General features: G+C 50.0%; 1 protein-coding gene across 3 annotated transcripts in view; it reads right to left on the reverse strand.

The window, feature by feature from the left end:
• VWCE (von Willebrand factor C and EGF domains) overlaps nt 1-19528 on the reverse strand; it is a 32309-nt gene that overhangs the window by 4027 nt on the left and 8754 nt on the right. The window contains exons 6-19 of one of the 3 annotated variants that reach the window (XM_084772046.1): nt 18596-18712; nt 17628-17756; nt 15668-16089; nt 15491-15584; nt 13026-13108; nt 10830-10917; nt 8696-8781; nt 7504-7621; nt 6175-6240; nt 4721-4813; nt 3628-3710; nt 2264-2354; nt 2102-2184; nt 1714-1777 (exon numbers count right to left, since the gene is read on the reverse strand). In XM_084772046.1, the coding sequence (XP_084628172.1) occupies nt 1714-1777; nt 2102-2184; nt 2264-2354; nt 3628-3710; nt 4721-4813; nt 6175-6240; nt 7504-7621; nt 8696-8781; nt 10830-10917; nt 13026-13108; nt 15491-15584; nt 15668-16089; nt 17628-17756; nt 18596-18712 (1617 nt within the window). Of the gene's footprint in view, nt 1-1713; nt 1778-2101; nt 2185-2263; nt 2355-3627; nt 3711-4720; nt 4818-6154; nt 6241-7503; nt 7622-8695; nt 8782-10829; nt 10918-13025; nt 13109-15490; nt 15585-15667; nt 16090-17627; nt 17757-18595; nt 18713-19528 lie in introns of all 3 variants that reach the window. The other 2 variants (XM_084772045.1, XM_084772047.1) reach the window with 2 other exon arrangements.

The raw sequence follows: 19528 nt of genomic DNA on the forward strand, positions 1-19528 counted from the left end.
CTCTGTTACACAGAGAAACTCTGTCTCAAAAAACTGAAAGAAAGAAAGAAAAAAAAACAACTTCCTTTCCTTTCCTCAGGCTCTATGACTCCATCTGGAAAACAGAGATAACACCGGCCCTCCAGCCCAAGCATTCCAGTTGAGTTGCTCAACGGGTGTCTGCTCCGTGGCTGTCTGGTGCGCTGGTGACAGCAGCAGCTCTGGAAAGATGAGGGCATGATGGCTCTCCACGTAGAGGAGAATGTGGTGAGTAAAAAGAAGCATGATCCTCCACGTCACCAGTTGTCCCCAGCACTGTTCCCAGCCCTGTCCCTTCCCAGAGGCCAAAGACACGAAACAGACATTTCCCAGGAAGCATTGCTGGCCATAGGACAGTGGGAAAAATCTACCATCTTTCTAGAAGTTGAAAACATATAAAGAAGACACATCTGTGCATAGAGTAAACTGGAAAAACACTGACGCTCTAAGCAGTTTTGAAGACTGTGGGAGCCATCTGCCTCACCGCCCTTCCTCCTTCAGCACCAGGGTATAGCAGTGTGTCGTGAGGCACCCAGTCTACCCATGCCACTCTCTGACCCAGTTGCCTCCACTGTCAACCACAAAGTCCTGACATCACCCATAAGATTTGAAAAAGAAAAAGAAAGTTGTCCCAGAACTTTCCACAGAAGGTTCATTACAGGTGTCTGGAAGGAAAGGAAAGAAACACGGAAAAGGGGAAGAAAGGAGGTGCAGGGAAATAGGAATACAAGGAAAGAAAGAAGGGAGGGGTGCAAGGGCATGGGGAGGAAACCCAATGAATGGAGAAGGTAGGGCACAGGAAAACCAACTTAAGAGAATAGGGTAGCTCCCCCTTAACCAACGTGCTGCTTTCTGCCACTTCCATCGTCATGATCAATTGTCGTTCTTAAGTAGTAAATAGAAAGTCTCAGAAGTAAACAACTCATATCTTTTTTATTGTGTTCAGAATGAGATCCATCCCGCTCTGCCTTGCCCAGGCTGTGGCTCACGCTTTGTCCACTGTATCCGTACTGTTTGTGCTACTAGTTGGTCAGTCATTTAGGGACCTCTCTGTCGCTGGTTTGACAGTGCTTTCATGTAAGGTTCAGTTCCGTCCACAGTTACAGACATATCTGAGGTCTCACAGATAAGGCGAAGCTTTCCTAGGTAGCCAGCTGTGGACCACATCAAGACCTCGGAGCTGCACAACAGATCACCGGGGGCCTATTTGTAACTGTGCAGTGAAGAACTACATGGACCAGCCAAGTCTGGTGGCACATGACTACAGTCTCAGCACTCACAAGGCTGAAGCAGGAGAACTCTTTAAATCATGAGTTTAAGGCCAGCTTCTGCAACATAAAACTCCTGTCTCAAAAAAAAAAAAAAAAGCGGAGCGTTGGGGGGATGAGGAGTTGAGGAGTGGATGAGGCTGGGGACGGTTCAGCGTGCAGCACTAGCCTAGCCTTTACAGCTTTACAGGGCTCTGAACTTAAGCCATAGCACACCACACAGACAAAAAAAAAAGGGGAGGTGTTGGGGCCACACAACACACTGTGGTATTTTATAACAACAACCCAGAACAGCCCACCACAACTGTATGACCTCCAGCCAATCTGTCTGAGCCTGGGTCTCCCTGGCCGCCCTTCCTAAGGCCTTTTTCTGAGAAGGTTTATAGCAGAAGATGGTAAGGAAAGCTCAGGCTCAGGGACTGCTTACCTGGGCAGGAGGGGTCAGTACAGACTGGCTTACAGGGCATCTTCTCACACCTCACCTCTCCCAGCTGAAGAAACAGAAAGATACACGTGAGAAAGCCCAGAGTATCCTGCCCACCCATAGGCAGAGCTCTCCAGGGCCTCTTGTGCCAATAGTGAGACACACAGAAAAATGTTGGGTAGATGCCCAAATACCTAGGCTCTGGTCTGGATGAAAGGCAATGCCAGCCCTGGCAAGACACCGTCATCTGAACCTCCAAAGAGGGATGCGTGGCCAGAGGCAAAGGTATTCTGACGGTTCATGAACCCATGACAAGTAGAAAGATGAGCTTGGGGTTCCATGTGTGACTTGCAGGCCTGGCTGGCAGCCCCAGGCCCTCGGGCCAGCTCACCTGGCAGATGCACCGGGTACAAGGCTCCTCATCCAAGGTGAACACCTGGCCATTCATCACCTTCCTCCCTTCGAAGTTGCAGTCTGCAGAGAGAGAAGAGACAAAAGGATGAGATCCAGGTCCACTTGGGAGACTTGGATCTGGGTGGCTTCTCCCACTCACCGTGGCAGACGGGGCAGCACTCGCCATCTGGGTGGAAGGGGTAGGTGCAGGTGATGGGACAGTCCACAGGTGAACAGGCCACCGAGCCCAGCTGTAGGACACAAAACACCCCTCACTGAGGTCAGTTAGTATGATGCCAGGGAAGGCCCAGGGCATACAACAAGGTGGACCCTTCTAGAAAGCAGCATTGGCCGTCTGTGGCAGGACAGGGGGTATAGAGGGGTAACATTTTCTCATGTAGGGTCCTTCCTAACCTCTCAAGAACAAGGCCTGACAATAGTGACCCGTGGAACAAATGCAGAATTATCCAGAAAAGCTCAGCAGCAAACAAACAAACAAATGAGGGAGGGAGTGACCTGGGGTGTGGCTTAGTGATACACTGCCCTAGGTTCCACCCCTAACATCATAAGAAAAATAAACTGAGAAGAAAGGGCCCAGAAGCAACATTTCTCAAAGCAGTGGGTACTGGGTACTGGGTCCCTCAGAGGCCACAGAGATATTTACCCTCCATTTCTCAATCCATGTGTTGACCTTGTCCCTTTTCACACTTAACTGGGGCTGAGGCTCACATACACCCTAAAGACACCCTGCCACTGTGCACAGCAGCTCCTGCCAAGCATCAACTATACCAGCACGAGAAGAGATGAGACTTATGCCCTTCATTTTCCAAATATGAAAATTCAGTGTGCACTTTGGAGCGAGGGGTGGGCTGGCTCTAGAGTGTAAGTGTGGATCCAGTAGTGTATATCCTAAATTCAGTGCCTGGCCCTTTAACTAGCCACAGGGAAATGACTTGGCTAGTTCCCACATCCAGAAATGACGAGATTCTTTGAGTTCAGCAACCCAGAAGCTGGGATACTGGACCAGCCAGAGTTTTCAAATTATTCCCTGACCCTGGCTAAAGAACTATACTAGCACCAGACATGGTGACGCACCCCTTTAATCCAAGCACTGGGAAGGCAGAGGCAGGCAGATCGCTGTGAGTTCGAGGCCAGCCTGGTCTACAAAGTGAGTCCAGGACAGCCAAGGCTACACAGAGAAACCTTGTCTCGAAAAACCAAAAAGAAAAAGAAAAAAGAATTGTGCTAGGGCCAGGTGGTAGTGGTACCCACCTTTAATCCCAGCACTCAGGAGGTAGAGGCAGGCAGATCTCTGTGAGTTTGAGGCCAGCCTGGTCTACAGAATGAGTTTCAGGACAGCCAGGGCTATACAAGAAACCCTGTTTGTTTTGAAAAAACAAAGACAAAAAAGAATCATGGTAGATGGGCTGCCAGGAGACGGCTTTCACCAGAACCACAGGTGACCCTTCTCTGGGGTTCAGAAACTCACGCTGGACTTGGGGGGTCAGGTTGGGTGGTGCATACCAGGCAGATGCAGCTCAGACAGGGGTCGAGCACCGATGGGAAGGTCTCATTGTTGTAGAAGATTCTGCCGGTGTAGGTGCAGCCTGCCAAACAGAGCACGTGGTGAGCAGCCTGGCCAGGGCAAAGGTTGGAAGTCTGTCTGGATAGCAAGGCTCAGGCCCAGCACCTCTCCCGGCAGCTCAGAGGTTAGGCAGGCAATAAGCGTCCTTGGAATGAGTGCTGGCTGCTTTCTATTTCCAGTGAAAATATAGAGTTTACAGCCTAAATTTGCTGCATAGAGTATGTGTTGGAAGAGTCTTATACAGCAAGTATATTCCAAACTCTATACTTTAACTGGAAAAGTTGAACTTATACAATATATATATAAATCACAAAAGCAGGTGAGACATTAGGAAAATATTTAACTTTTATTTTACCTGGGCCTTTTTCTTGTTGTTGTTGTTTGTTTGTTTGTCTGTCTGTCTGTACTTGGAGTGTCAGAGATGGCACCCAGAGTCTCATGCACTGAACTGTACCCTTCAACATTATACGGTTGGTTTCATTTTATTTTATCTTATTTTTTGAGATTGAATCTTGCTATCTGGTCCAGACTTGATCTTCCTGTCTCTTTCTCCCAAATACTGGGGTTACAGGCATGTATCAACAAGCCCAACCCTTAGGGAAAGATTTAAAAAAATATATTTCAAAAGGTGTACATGTCAGAAACAGAGATGAGCTTCTTTAAATGTATTCTCCCTCTATGGCTTTTCTATGACAAACTTAATTTTGAAATAGTGGAAAAGGTAAAAAAAAATGACTGTGTAAGAAAACCTGGCCTTATTTGTGTTTCCTCTCCCTGGCCCAGTCTTCCATGTCTGCTTCTTATGTGACTCCACAGGGACTATAAGCTCTGGATTTGTGTATGTGGGCCCAGCATGGAGGCCTTGCCTCAGGCAAGCCACTTGGCTTCTCTGGGCTGAGGGTGCTGCACAGGGGTGAGGGAGCCAAGGCTCCAGCGATGCTCAGCGCAGAGGGGCCTGAGGCAAAGCAGGCAGGGACTCCAGGAGCCCTGGGGATTTGCTGCACAGGTGAGGTGGGGCCTGGCCGTGGTTACCTGCTGAACAGTCAGGACAGCACTGTCCAGGGATCCGGATGGGGTGAGGGCAGGAGTCCACGCAGTCAGTCCTCCTGCAGCTCACGGAGCCATCTGCCTAAAGGAAGAAGGAACGTCACCAAGACCTGCTTCCCGACACTGGAGGAAAGATAACAACACCGCCCACTGTGCGTGGCTTGCACTCAAGGATGCCAGGATGAGGCTGTGGAGTGGCCGGTCCTCCTCCCTCCTCCCCCGTGACTATCACTAGCTGCTTAGCGCAGGTGATAGGATCTTCCAGAAGGTTTTCTGTCTATCTCAAGAGAAAGAAGCCTGAACTGGGATGTTGTGTCCTCTGTTTCCCATGCTATCCCTCAGCAGCAGCCAACTCCATACCATCTCCCCCGCCCCCACATTCTTCTCAGCACTTTCCTGGAACCCTGGCTCACCCCAAACCTATGGAGAACAATAAAATCCTATTTTTATAGAAAACTATTCCACCGGAAATGCCTATTTCAGAAGACCAAAAACGGCATACGAGGTTTCTTCCTTTTCTCTCTTTCTCCCAGCTCCCCCTTCCTAAGAATTTGAATATTTATGGCCTCTTATTTCACTCTCTTGTAAAAGGAGTGCCAGGACCAGTTACGAAGGGGAAGATCAACAGAGGGTGTCTTTTACTTTGCATCTGACTACATCAGGCATGCTCAGGCCAGCTTCTCACAAAGCACCCTGAACAGCAACCATCTGGAGATTAAGGTGTGGTGCCTGGAGACCCTGTATGACTGAGACGGGCCCTCATGACACCCCACCCCCATCCTACTTTATTTGGAGGAATAAAGCCCTCAGGGACCCAAACACTCACAGTAGAAAGAGAAACATTGTGCAGTTTTCCGTAAGCAACCATATCTGACTTTCCTTTTTTTCTTCTTCTTTAAAGATTTATTTACTTATTATTTAAGCAGTATTCTGCCTGCATGTACACATGCTGGCCACAAGAGGGCACCAGATCTCACTATAGATGGTGACGAGCCACCCTGTGGGTGCTGGGAATTGAACTCAGGACTTTTGGAAGAACAGCCAGTGCTCTTAACCTCTGAACCATCTCTCCAGCCCCATATTTGACTTTCAAGTACACGTTCTGATTTAGCTATAACAAAGTGCAAGTCAGGATGAAAGATCACATGACACAGACAAGGCACCCCAGCTACCTAAGCTAGCCACACCCCCAGGCCAACATCTCTGAAGCCTCCTGAGGCCAACTCTCAGGGCAGCAGCTCCCTACCCAAGCACAGTCACCCATAGCATCCAAGGCAGCAGCCAAGCTCTACTGTCCTCAATCCTCCGTTGAAAGCAGGACAAGTGGGGCTCACCCTGACTAGGAGGGAGTCAGGCTGGCAGTTGCCCTGCCTCTGTCTGGGAGGTAAAGCAGTTGAAGGAGAGCAGGCTGTCATTCACCTGGCAGACGCATAACTCACAGGGATCACCAGGCGACCAGATCTGTCCAATCGGAAACTCAACCCCGTTGTCATCAAGAGAGCAGCCTGGCAGGAGAGGTAGCAAAAGGAAAAGACACTTGGCAGAGGGACGGGTGATGTACGCTCAGTGGACCCACAACAGCCACAAAAACAAACAAAAAACCGCAGCAGGCAGGAATGCCCCCACCAGAACTACAGCACCACACTTCTAAACATGAAACTCTCATTCACAGACATACACACCACACAAAGCACACACACAAATGTATGCTTAAAAGGTATGCATACTTTTAAAGCTGGATGTGGTAGCACATGCCAGCACTCAGGAGGCAGAGGCAGGCAAATCTCTGTGAGTTCCAGGCCAACCTGGTTTACATAATGAGCACATGTAAGAATGCATACACATACATCACACACACAGGCACACTCAAAACCAGACACACTCACAGACAACAGATTCACACACAGAGAGACATTCACTTTGCACAGAAACATATACAGCATATTATGCACATACATGGCAAGGAACTGTCACAAGCACACAGAGAAGTGCATTTGCAGGTATATTATATAAAACACAGACACATTCATGTTGGGGGATGGTCTGATGTATGTTGATGCTAATTAGTGCTTGCTGTCTCAGTGACCCACCTTTTAATTAATTAAAAAGCTATCCCACCTGGGCAGGGCAGATGAGACAGAGGTGTAGCTAAGGTTCCTGAAGGAGAAAGAGGGATCCTGAGAAGAAGAGAGAGACCCCAGAGGAGAGAGGAGAGAAAGTAAGACCGTCACGGGTTAGATGGAGGAGAAGCACACAGCTGGCCTGGATAGAGAATCTGGCCCAGATGATGGGAGGTAGCTTGATAGAAGTTATTGGAAGCCGATGGCATGGGATTGAGGCAGGGATCCCATACCTGCCCCACTATGGGAAGTAGTTTAGAGGATTGATATCTGCCCTGCCCCAGGTTAACTAAGGCTATTTTAAAATATAACAAGTGTCTGTGTCTTAATTGATTGCTAGCTGGTCATACTGATAATACAGATAATTTTAAAACAATACATTCATACGCCAACACATATACAGCTATATACACCTACAGGTACACTCATAAAAAGCACCCTTCCAAGACACACACAAACTTACACACTTACATAGTCACAGCTCTCAAACAACGTTCATATATAAAACACACATGTTCACACCACTAACGCACACGTGCACACACACAAACACACACACACACACACACACATCATCATCATCATCATCATCATCATCATCATCATCATCAGTCCACATGCACTTGAGCCCTGTGTTGAGGACCTCACCTGTGGTGGGCGTGGGCTCCCGACAGGTAAAACAGCACTGCCCTGGGCCCAGCCACCACTCCTCTCGGGGGCACTCCAGCTCTGGACACGGTGTGAAGGAGCATTCTATCTCCCCATTCTGGAAGAAGGGCAAGAGCATTGCCTCAGTGAGGGTGCCTCCCAGCCCTGGGCTGCATAGGCTGAAGAGAAGGCTGACAGGTAGCTATCCTCTATATCCCCAAGTAAAGGTGACCGATGTCCAGAGAGACAGAGGAGCAGAAAGAAGGCCCTGGGGTGTTCCTCCTTCCCTAGCTGGGTCTCCCCCATCTCTCATGCTCCCTCTTACACCTAGTTCCATCAAGACTCCCTCTTATCGCCCTCCACTCCCATCTCTCTAATCCACCCTGCTCCACAGCTGGGAAACTACCCCAGGCATCAACCCCTCCTGCCACTCCACCGCTCCAAGCCTTAGCCTAGTCCACGGCGTCTGCTGTTGTCTGGGAGCCCCTCTCACCTGTCAGGCACAGATATCCTCTGGAGACAGCAAGGGTGTCCCTCTATGCACAGACATGCCTGTCTGATGCACAGCTTTGAGAGCCCAGCTCCCTCCCCTGCCCATGGGCTGAGCAGAAAAGGTGTCTTCCCAGCCTCCTCTCTGTCCTCTACTACTTCCCTGGCTTGTTTCTCCTGAGGGCACGCACCAGCTGGTAAACTACTGTATAAAGACTACACCTCTCAGCCTGCCTCCAGGGACCCCTCCCAAGAAACACTCCTGAAAAACCCATCTGCCTCCACTCTTGTCTGTCCCAACCAGAAAGCACAGCACCCTCAGCACATCACCTGACTGGTCCTCGTCACCCCTTAGGTCTCTACTGTCCCTCTCTATTCCCAAGAAGGCTTGAGGATCCTGTGCCCAACCACGCCCACATCGACCATAGGCTGCCAGTCAGTGGGGGCGGGGGGGGGGACGGGCATTCTTCTGGGCTGAGGATGTGTGTCCCCAGATCATAGTAAGTGCTCTACCAATACAGAGCTGAAGACAACTGGGCTCCATGGAGACTGGTAAGGCATGGGAGAATCCTACAGTGACTGCTGCCTTAGTCTCTCCCTTTTGCTGCCGAGCAGGTTATCTTCTTTGTGGCAAAGCATCCTGGGTAAATTCCTATGTTGCCCACCCATCTTCCACTGAGTCACCAGGAACCTCACACCCTACCTGGCAGACACACGTGGTACAGTCGTCACCACCCCCACTGAACACAGCCCCGTCTGTGTACCAGCGGCCGTGGAAATAGCATCTCCCTGCAGGAGACAAAGGCAGAAGGGCTCAGGGCTTTCCGGATGGATCAGGGAGAAGAGTGGACAGATGGGCAAGGAGGAGTAAGGCAGATGTCCCTTGCCAGAACTCAGCACGCTTGTCAGTCTCCAAACTGCAGCCACCACACAATTACAACCTAAAAACCTACAAAAGAGGCCATTACCCAAGAGGCAGAGGGAGCCCAAATGCAGCTCCAAAGTGAGAAACTCCAGGGGAGCTGTGCCAGGCACTGGGCAATGGTATGGACAGTTCCCACCTCACAGGTTTCACATTGACTATACAAAAAAAACTTTAAAAAAAAAAAAGCCAGATATGGTGTCTCATGCCTTTTGTCCCAGCACTAGGGAGGTAGAAGCCAGCAGAGCTCTGTGAGTTCAAGGCTAGCCTGGCCTACATAGTGAGTTCCAGGACAGGCAAAAATACATAGTGAGACCCCACCACCCCCCATCCCCCCACCAAAAAAACCTCACAAAGACAAGACAAAAAGATAACATAAGTCTCAAGTTAAGGGAGAAATGCATGCCAGGCCTGATGGCACAAGCCTGCATCCCCAGCTCCTTGGGAGGCTGAGGCGCAGGCTCAAGGGCTATCTGGGTTATAGAGGAGTCCTAGGCCAGCTCAGGCAACTTAATGAGATCCTGTCTCAAAACAAAAAGATTTAAATGAGACAGGGATGTAGCTCTGTGGTAAAGTACTCGCCTGGGTTCCAATCTCCTGTATGTGGAAAAAAAGAAAAAAAGAAACTTAAATTTTCTTTATTTATTGGGGGAGGGGCATGACGTAGAGATAAGTCATCAACTTGTAGAAGTCAGTTCCCCCCTGACATGCAGGGTCAGGGTTCAGACCCAGGTTATTAGGCACCCTTTCTAAGCCACCCACGGGCCCAAGATATCGTTTAACAGTGCTAGCTTTGGAATCAGGGAGAGGTCAGAGGTCAGCCCCATCACTAGCTGCCCTGTGTCTCTAGACAGTGTCTTAACCTGTCTCAAGCGGTTTTTCATCCAAAGGCAGCAGTGAGCAGTGTTCCCTCATCATGACAACTCAAGGATTCAACAGACCAAGAGGTGGCAGGTACCCCAAACAGTAAAGGACACATGCTGGTGGGGACATCCCTCTCCCAATGATGAGGTCATCATTAGACTTGGAAAAGGAGAAGGAAGAAAGTAGATAAAGCAGATGAGAGTTGGGGAGAGATGTTTAAGACGGGCTGTCCTTTGAGGTGAGGAGTGGATGTCTTATAGACAAGTTGTCCCTCAAATAAGGGCTTTATTGGGGGAGTAATGAATGCCCCAGGCAAACAGGCAGCCCCTGTTCCAAAGACAAAAGAGAAGACAGAGAGGTGTGTCTCAGAAAAGAAGAATGTGCCCACTCTGAGGAAAGGGGGGGGGGTGCCCCACCCCAGAGGGTAGCAGGCTTAGTTAGTAAGTAACTGTACTTTGAGGTGTAAGTGCTAAGAGTCAGGGGTCTGGATGCTTCCATTTGCAGCGGCCTTATCTCTGTAGGGCCCAGTCACCCTGGTTACCGGGAAGGCCTGAGTTTTCTTGTTGTTGTTTTTGTTTTGTTGTTTTTTGAGATAGGGTCTCTCTGTGTTAGCCTGTCCTGGACTCACTTTGTAGACCAGGCTGGCCTTGAACTCACAGCGATCCACCTGCCTCTGCCTCCCAAGTGCTGGGATTAAAAGCATGCACCACCACGCCCAGCTTAAGGCCTGAGTTTTCTAAGTGCTAGGAAACCATGTTCTTATGTCACAGTGGGTTAAAAGAGATTCCTCCATGCCCAGGAGCAGATCAGTGCCAGCACTGGGCTCCCAGCAGCTCTACCTATACTCAGGATGTGCTGTAGAGGCAGGGACAGGGGAAGGCTAAGCCATGAGCACAGTCTGGCCAAGTTCACTAGAAGTGACTAATTGAGATGTATCATTGGACTGGCTCTTCTAGAACAGGAGTAGGTCTCCGCTCTCCTACCTCAATACACACTCCAGAAGCATTATCCCCCACACCCCAAACAACAAAAGTTCCCAAGAGTCACATACCTGGGACACAAGTACAGCAATCTGACTGTGGAGAAGCCTTGCAGGGACCAGGGGGACACTCCGGGGAGATACAAGAAACATTTCCAGCCTGAGGAGGGGGAAAAAAAAAAGGGTGATGGGGACCAAGGGTGGGACCAGGTTCACTGCCAGGTTCATACCTTTAATCCCAGCACTTGGGAGGCAGAGGCAGGCAGGTCCCTGTGAGCTTGAGGCCAGCCTGGTCTACATTGCAAGTTTTAGGCCAGCTAGGGCTACCTAATGAGATTTTTTTTCTACAATAAATAACTAAATAAATAATAGGTTTCGAGTTAGAAGCTGGAGAGATGGATCTGTGGTTAAAAACAATTTCTACCCTTTGACGGAACACGAGTTTGGTCCCAGAACCCATATCAGGCTGCTCACAATGTCCCAAAAGATCCAATACCTTCTTCTGGCCTCTGTGAGCACCTTTGCACACACAGACATAAAATCACAATGGGTTTGGAGAATGGCTCAGCAGTTGCGAGCTCTTCTGTGCCCTTCAGAAAAGCCAGGTTCAGTTCCCATCACCCACAGGGCATCTCACAGCCATCTGAATCCCCAGTTCCAGGGGATCTGGTGCTCTCTCTTCTGGCCTCTTAGGGCAGCAGGCACACAAGTAATGCATAGACAGACATGCAAGCAAAACACTCAAACCCGTGAAAACATACCAATAAATCTTTTAAAATAAGTAATTAAACAGTAAAAAACAAGAGCAGGGCATGGTGGCACATGCCTTTAATCCCAGCACTCGGGGAGGCAGAGGCAGGCAGATCTCTGTGAGTCTGAGGCCAGCCTGATCTACAAAGCAAGTCCAGGACAGTCAAGGCTACACACAGAAACCCTGTCTCGAGAAACAAAAACAAAAATAAAAAATAAAAAATAAAAAGCCAGGTATGGTGGTGCACAGGCAGATCTCTGTGAGTTTGAGGCCAGCCTGGTCTACAAAATGAGTCCAGGACAGCCAAAGCTGTTTTATTTTTTGATTTTTTTTTTTTGGGGGGGGGGTTGGGTGGTTGCAGTTGTTGTTGCTGCTGGTGCTGCTGCTGCTGCTCTGTTCTGTTTTGTTTTGCTTGAGAAAGAGTCTCACTATGTAGCCCTAACTGTCTATCCTGGAACTCAATATATAGATCAGGCTAGTCTCAAACTCACAGAGATCTGCCTGCCTCTGCCTCCCAAGTGCTGGGATTAAAGGCATGTAGCACTATACCCAGCATAAAATACACCTTTAAAAACAATTTTGAAGTTAGAATTTAAAAGTCTCCAACACTGGAGTCATCTAGACTTGAGTTCCACTGTCTATGAATCCACTAACAAGATTTTAGGCAAATGACATCACATCTCCTGGAGCTTCTAACATGGGTGGATTCATTGCCCGTCTCACTACATAAAACTGGGACAATGTACACCAATTCCTGGTCTCTGCGTGCTTTGTGCACAGGAAGAGCACAGGGCAGTCTATGTGGCCCTGATCATACACCAGCCCATCCACAATTGTGGCCAGCCCAGGAGCCATGTTTAAAGGTAGCCAGAGTGTGGTAACAAAGACTGGTAGATGAAACCTGTAACAGATCTCGGTTCAAACCCCAGTGCCACCAGCTCCCAGCCTCCATCTTTGAATCTGTAGATGTAGGACAGCGCCTCCCGCCCTGTACTTGCTAGGGACCTCTGGTTAAGAAACAGAGGAAGGGCACCAAGCCTGTGCCTGACACACAGTGGGTACTCAGAATCAAATTCATGCAGGCAGCATCTGGCACAGGAGATGCTCATGGCTACTCTTTGAGGAGTGAACTTGCCAGAAGCAAAAACACTCAAGAAGCCTAGAGAGCTTAATGAGACCGCTCTCTTCCCCATGTGGGCACCTTTGTTGTGGCGGTAAGTATTTTGCCTGGAGAAAACAGACTCCCTTGGGAAGTTCCTGAGAGAGTTCCATCCTTCTCCTTCCCAAACAGATGGATCCTGTTCTGCCCTGGCTCTCTCATGCACAGCAGATGCCTCCCAAGTCCATCGGCCAGAGCTTAGATGTTTCTAAGACTTTCTCAAGTTCAGTAGTTTTAGACCCAAAGCTCTGAAGCAAATGTTCTTCCAATGAGCTCACCTTCAACATACTGTCTATTCCCCTCCTTGACAAGCCCCAAAGGTTAAGAAAACATGTGGTGGGGATCTCGGGTTGCTTACCAGACAGACACACACAGTACAGTTCTCCTCAGGAGGTGAAAACACATCCCCTTCTGCTCGGATGGCACCACTGTGAAAGCAGCCTTTGAAAGACAAACAGGAGGTGGGGACATCAGCCTCCTCAAAGAAGAGGAAACCCGAGGTCTCTACTTTTCCAGGCGTAATGCTTCTGGAACCTTCTCTCACCACCCTGGATGCCCCGGGAGTGGCAGGAATAGGTGGCTTGAACTGGGTGGTTCTAGGACCCCTGGGAAACAACACAGGAGACACATGCAAGATTAGCTGCAGTGGCCCTAAGAGTATTCATTCAAGTGTGTCCTGAGAAAGCATCATTTTCCCCCCATAACAAAGGACAGGTTAGGTGCGAAACCTAGAATTCTAGCTCCAGTTACCCAAGCAGCCCTGCCTGTGTCACCTTGCGTCTCTGCAACTCAGTTATTTTCACCATAAAATGGAAATATCACCAAATACCCAGCAGGAGACCTAAAAGGATCCAAAATCTTTTTTATAAAGAGAACTCAGCTCTTTCCACCCGGGCCCAATACATAGTGGAACACAGTGAAAATGGAAATGACCTCTGAGACAAAGACACAGGCACTTCCTTGCCATACCCTGCAAAGATTTTTGTTTTTATGGTGCTGCAGATTGATTCAGGACCTGCCTCATGCATACTAGCTACGTACTAAGACCCAGCTTGTGGGAGGAAGGTGAAATGACTGTCCTCCAGCAAGCCAAGGGCAAGTAGGACAAGGGAAGGAGACAACAGAATGGATGTGGAAGGAAGGAAGGAAGAAAAGAAGGAAGGAAGGGAGGGAGGGAAGACAGGCCAAGAAGAGTGGCCTGATGAATGGCTCTCCATGCAAAGTCCTTTAACATAGGCAAGTGTTTCTCAAAGTGAGATTCCAGATCATCATCATCATCACCACCACCACCACCACCATCATCATCACCACCACCACTATCATCACCACCACCACCACCACTATCATCATCACCACCACCACCACTATCATCATCACCACCACCACCATCATCATCATCACCACCACCACCACCACTATCATCATCACCACCACCACCACTATCATCATCACCACCACCACCATCATCATCATCACCACCACCACCACTATCATCATCACCACCACCACCACTATCATCATCACCACCACCACCATCATCATCACCACCACCACCACTATCATCATCATCACCACCACCACCATCATCATCATCACCACCACCACCACTATCATCATCACCACCACCACCATCATCATCACCACCACCACCACTATCATCATCACCACCACCACCATCATCATCACCACCACCACCATCATCATCATCACCACCACCACCACTATCATCATCACCACCACCACCACTATCATCATCACCACCACCACCATCATCATCACCACCACCACCACTATCATCATCATCACCACCACCACCATCATCATCATCACCACTACCACCATCATCATCATCACCACCACCACCACTATCATCATCACCACCACCACCACTATCATCATCACCACCACCACCATCATCATCATCACCACCACCACTATCATCATCATCACCACCACCACCACTATCATCATCACCACCACCACCATCATCATCACCACCACCACCACTATCATCATCATCACCACCACCACCATCATCATCATCACCACCACCACCACTATCATCATCACCACCACCACCATCATCATCATCACCACCACCACTATCATCATCACCACCACCACCACCACTATCATCATCACCACCACCACCATCATCATCACCACCACCACCACTATCATCATCATCACCACCACCACCATCATCATCATCACTACCACCACCACTATCATCATCACCACCACCACCATCATCATCACCACCACCACCACTATCATCATCACCACCACCACCACTATCATCATCACCACTACCACCATCATCATCATCACCACCACCACCACTATCATCATCACCACCACCACCATCATCACCACTACCACCACCATCATCATCACCACCACCACCACTATATCATCACCACTACCACCATCATCATCATCACCACCACCACCACCACCACCATCATCACCACCACCACCACCACCATCATCACCACCACCACCACCATCATCATCACCACCACCACCATTATCATCATCACCACCACCACTATCATCATCACCACCACCACCACCATCAACATCACCACCACCACCACCACTATCATCATTAGCAGCAGCAGCAGCAGCAGCAGCAGCAGCACAGGGAGCTTGATAGAGGTGCACGTTCTCAGGCCCCACCCCTGAACCTCCAATCAGAATCAGCCTCCCAGGTGACCCCAAGAACTGACTATGGAAGAAGCTGAGTAATAAATAGCCTTTGGGCTGCAAGAGGCTAGGGGAAGAAAGAGCAGGGCTGCGTCCCTCCCCCTCAGCTCTTACCAGTGCAAGAGGGGCAGCACCCCCCATCTCTGGGGGGAATCGGGTGGGAACAAGTAGCATCACATCTCACTTCTCCACAGGTCACCTCTCCATCCTGGATGCATAAGCAGGAGTTGCAGCCACGGCCAGGCAGACCCTAGACACTCTACCAGGGCAGCCTGGGGACTTGGCACCTACCTGGCATAGGCAAGGAGAACACCCAGGCTGGCTCCACCGGCTCCCTGATTCATATGTGGCTCCCAGGTGCCAGCAGGAAGAGAGCCCTGTTCCCAGGCTTGGACCTTCAGGGCCCTTAGGTGAGGAAGGGGTCCCTACTGCCTCCCCCTGGAAAACGGAGGGGGGTCCAAGGGTCCCCAATAGGGAGGAACTTGGTTCTAGGGTGGATAGCAACTGTGTGGGAAGGAAAGTGGGTAGGACCAGGGTGGTAGATGGCTGACGGGTTGTTCTGACTCCAGTGAGATACCCTGGGGCCCCTGGAGGAGGGCTGTGTCCTGGGGACAGAGCAGGCCGGCCTGCCTCAGGAAGGAGCAGGGACATCTTAGCAGGGTGCTGTCGGGGTTGCAGGATGGCAGATGGGGCCAGGACAGCCTTCGGGAAAGCTGAAATGGAAGCACAGGGTCTCCTAAGGGAGGCATCAGGGGCAGGAAGTGGGGTTCGAGAGTCCTAGATTGATCCACCAGTTTCCTCATCAACATAATGTAACTGACCACAAACTGTTGAGACCAGAGCCACAAGGGAAGAAGGCTGGAAAGGCCCTAATAGGCAAGAATAGATCCTAAGCCAGTAACAAGGAGGTCCGACAGCCCCAAGATTCACCAGCCCTTCTTATCAACTACAATGGGACGCAGGTTTTCCTGAGGCTGGGAGACCTCCAAGGTCTATCCAGGAAACAGCTCTCCCAGCTGCTATGGGCTGGTGTGTGACTGTGTCCCCTGCTTCCCATCTAGCTGTGGCTTCATGCGGGGGAGCTAGGGCTCAGGATGAAGGGTTAGCAGAGGGTGCCCTCCACCTTCACAGCGCCCTGGTCACGTTGTGGAAGGGGGCTGCTGCTCCCACGTAAGTACTTGGAAACTAAGCAAGCATTTTCCCTACAGATGAATATCTACTGCCCGTGTCAGGAAGATGGAGAATCCTGAGTCTTATGTCACACCTTCCTCATTATTACTTTTTTTTTTTCTTCTTTTTACCACTTGGGAAAGGACAGGATAAAGAAGTCGAAGGATGAGGCTGGGGAGCCATCTTAGAGGTTAAGGGCACTGGCTTCTCTTGCAGAGGACCAGGTTCAGTTCCCAGCGCTGACAAGGTGGCTCACAATCATCCATAGACCAAGACCCAGGAGATCAGACACCTTCTCCTGGCCCTCCTGGATCACATGGTACACATACAAACGGGCAGGCAAAACACTCACAATACACATAAAATAAATCTTTAAAAAAACAACAACAAAAACCCCAAAACCCTTTTTATTTAAGAAAAAAAAAAAGTTGACCAGGACAGAAAAACGTCTCACAGGTTAAGAGCACTTCTTGCTACTGCAGAGGACCCAGGTTCGGTTCCCAGCACCTACACAGTGCTGTAACTCCAGTTCGAGGGGATTTAACACCATCTTCCTGACCTCCACAGGCACCAGGTACACACGTATAAGCAGGCAAAACATTCATTTGCATAAAACCTTTTTGTAAATAAATTTTTAAAATGTAAAGGGAAAGGGCAAGTGAGAACGAAAAAGGAAGTATTGGAAGTGCAAAAGTAAAATAAAATAACTGAAAAAAGAGAGCATTAAAGAACGGGTCTTGTAGCTTGGTGTCACACACCTGTAATCCCAGCAGTCTAGGAGGCAGAAGCAGGCGGATCTCTGTGAGTTCGAGACCAGCCTGGTCTACAAAGTGAGTCCAGGATAGCCAAGGCTACAGAGAGAAACCCTGTCTCAAAAAACAAAACAAAACAAAACAAAAAAGAATGGGTCTAGCATGGAGGTGGGGGCCTGTGGTTGGGGTGAGGCCTGGTACCACCAGGGCAGAACCAGGATCTCGGGGTGTGGCTGGAGCCCAGAGAGCTGGAACCAGGAGGACTATGTGGTGGGCTCTGCGCTGAGAAGGCCTGAGGTCTAGAGGGCGGGGCCTGACCTGGTGCTCACCTTCACAGGACACGTGGTCAGCTCGAAGCCTGAAACCAGGTCTGCAGGTGCACAGGAAGCTGCCCACAGTGTTATGGCAGGTGTGGTGACAGGTTCTCCTCTCCTGTGCTCGGCGACACTCGTTGACATCTGTGGGAGAGCTCCGTTGCCTTACCTTGGAAAGGGAGCGCTTTCTTCTCCCATTGCTGAACTCAGAAGACTGGGAGAGTTCACCTGTAGAATTCTTACAGAGTCCATCCAGGATACAAGACGTGGCTCAGAACGCTAGGAGTGGGGCTGACATCTATTGGCAAGAGCCCAGGAAGCATTCTGTATCCAGCAGGGAGGGGGGCATCTCATCCCCAGGATGATTAAGGGCTCAACCCTGGTGGGAACCTCACTTCCAAACCTTCTGCTATCTGGCATTCTTTTGTAAACAGCTCCTCAAAACTCACTGTGCTGCTCAAAGCAGGTTCAAGACAAATATGCAACCCACGAGTACTAGGCCTTTTCAAGTTCATGGAACCCCGCTTTGGATCCATGAACCAAACGTGGTAATCCTTTTCCGGAAATTTCTAACGGGCTGAGAAAACAGGAGTCTCCTTCTAAAGCAAAGGAACCGAAACATAAAGTACTTTGTTTCCCCCAGGAGCAAAGGCAGCCAGGAAAATGGGTGAGCAAGGAGGAGTCAGCGTGTGTCTGGCGAGAGCAATAAGGAGGCTCTACCAGGATGAATGAGCACATTGGCTTGGGAAGGCCCAGCTTGGGGTCTTTCATGCACAGCCACACCAAGCATGGGGTAGGAGTACTCTGAGCAGAGGTTTCAAAGGACCAGGTGGTCCAAATGCTAGTCTTCCCAGGTTCCAGACTGACCTGTCCAGCTTCCTGTTAGACAGCCTAAGTGTACCACCCTCACCCTACCCCTACCCCCCACCCCCACCCCACCCCTACCCCCCACCCCCACCCCCACCCCAGGCCACAGAGCTCACCTATACAGGAGTGCCGGTTGCTGTGGAGGTGGAAGCCAGCGCGGCAAGAGCACTGATAGCTACCAATGCTGTTCTTACATCTCTGCTGGCAGGGCGTTCCCAGACACTCATCAATGTCTGTGAGGGGAGAAGACAAGCTGGTACCCATCTCTCCACAGGGTTTAGCATCCTTGCATCCCCCTTCTCTCACCCTGCTGAGGCACATGGGGGGGGGGCTGCCTTTCCCAATTTCTACTCTTACCAGCTGTTAGTTTCCACCCTGACCATCTCACCCCAGCCCAGGCCACCTTGTCTCTAGGCTGGAGAACAGATACAGCCTCCCTGAGGCCTCTGCCTCTGCCTGTGTTCCTCCTGAATCATCTTCCCATGGTCTCCAGAAGATTCTCAGCTAACACCACCTGTGATGGGCCACTCTCTGCTCTAAACCTCTCAGGGCCCCCACCCTCAATAAGCAGCATCCATGAGGCCTTTGAACATAGCCATGGGGATGGGGGGGGGGCAGGCAGTGAAATGGCTCAGCAGGTAAAGGTGCCTCTGTCCAAGCCTCATGAGTTAGGTCCCTGAGACCCACTTGATGGAAGAACTCCTGAAAGTTGTTCTGTGACACCCCACGCCCCCACATACACCCTTAAATGCAAATATAAAAACATTAAACAAACACAGCTATGCGCAGTCCTTCCCAGCCCTCACCGTCACTCTTGCTTAATCTCCCACATCTTCTAAACACACCCATCCTTATGGGTCTCTTCCTGGACTCGTATCCTGTCTTCCCTGAACGTCTTTCCCTCTTGTCTGGATATAAAAGAAGGTATTCTACGTACTTTAAAACCTTGTTCCACAGCGCATCCCATATAGAAACTCACCCCAGCTGGTGTTTGAAGCTGCACCTACAGCCCACGTACCTCCAGAGTGTGGCTCAGCACCAGAGCACAC

This window comes from Acomys minous (assembly GCF_964271855.1).
Source record: "Acomys minous genome assembly, chromosome: 2".
Classification (NCBI taxonomy): Eukaryota; Metazoa; Chordata; class Mammalia; order Rodentia; family Muridae; genus Acomys; species Acomys minous.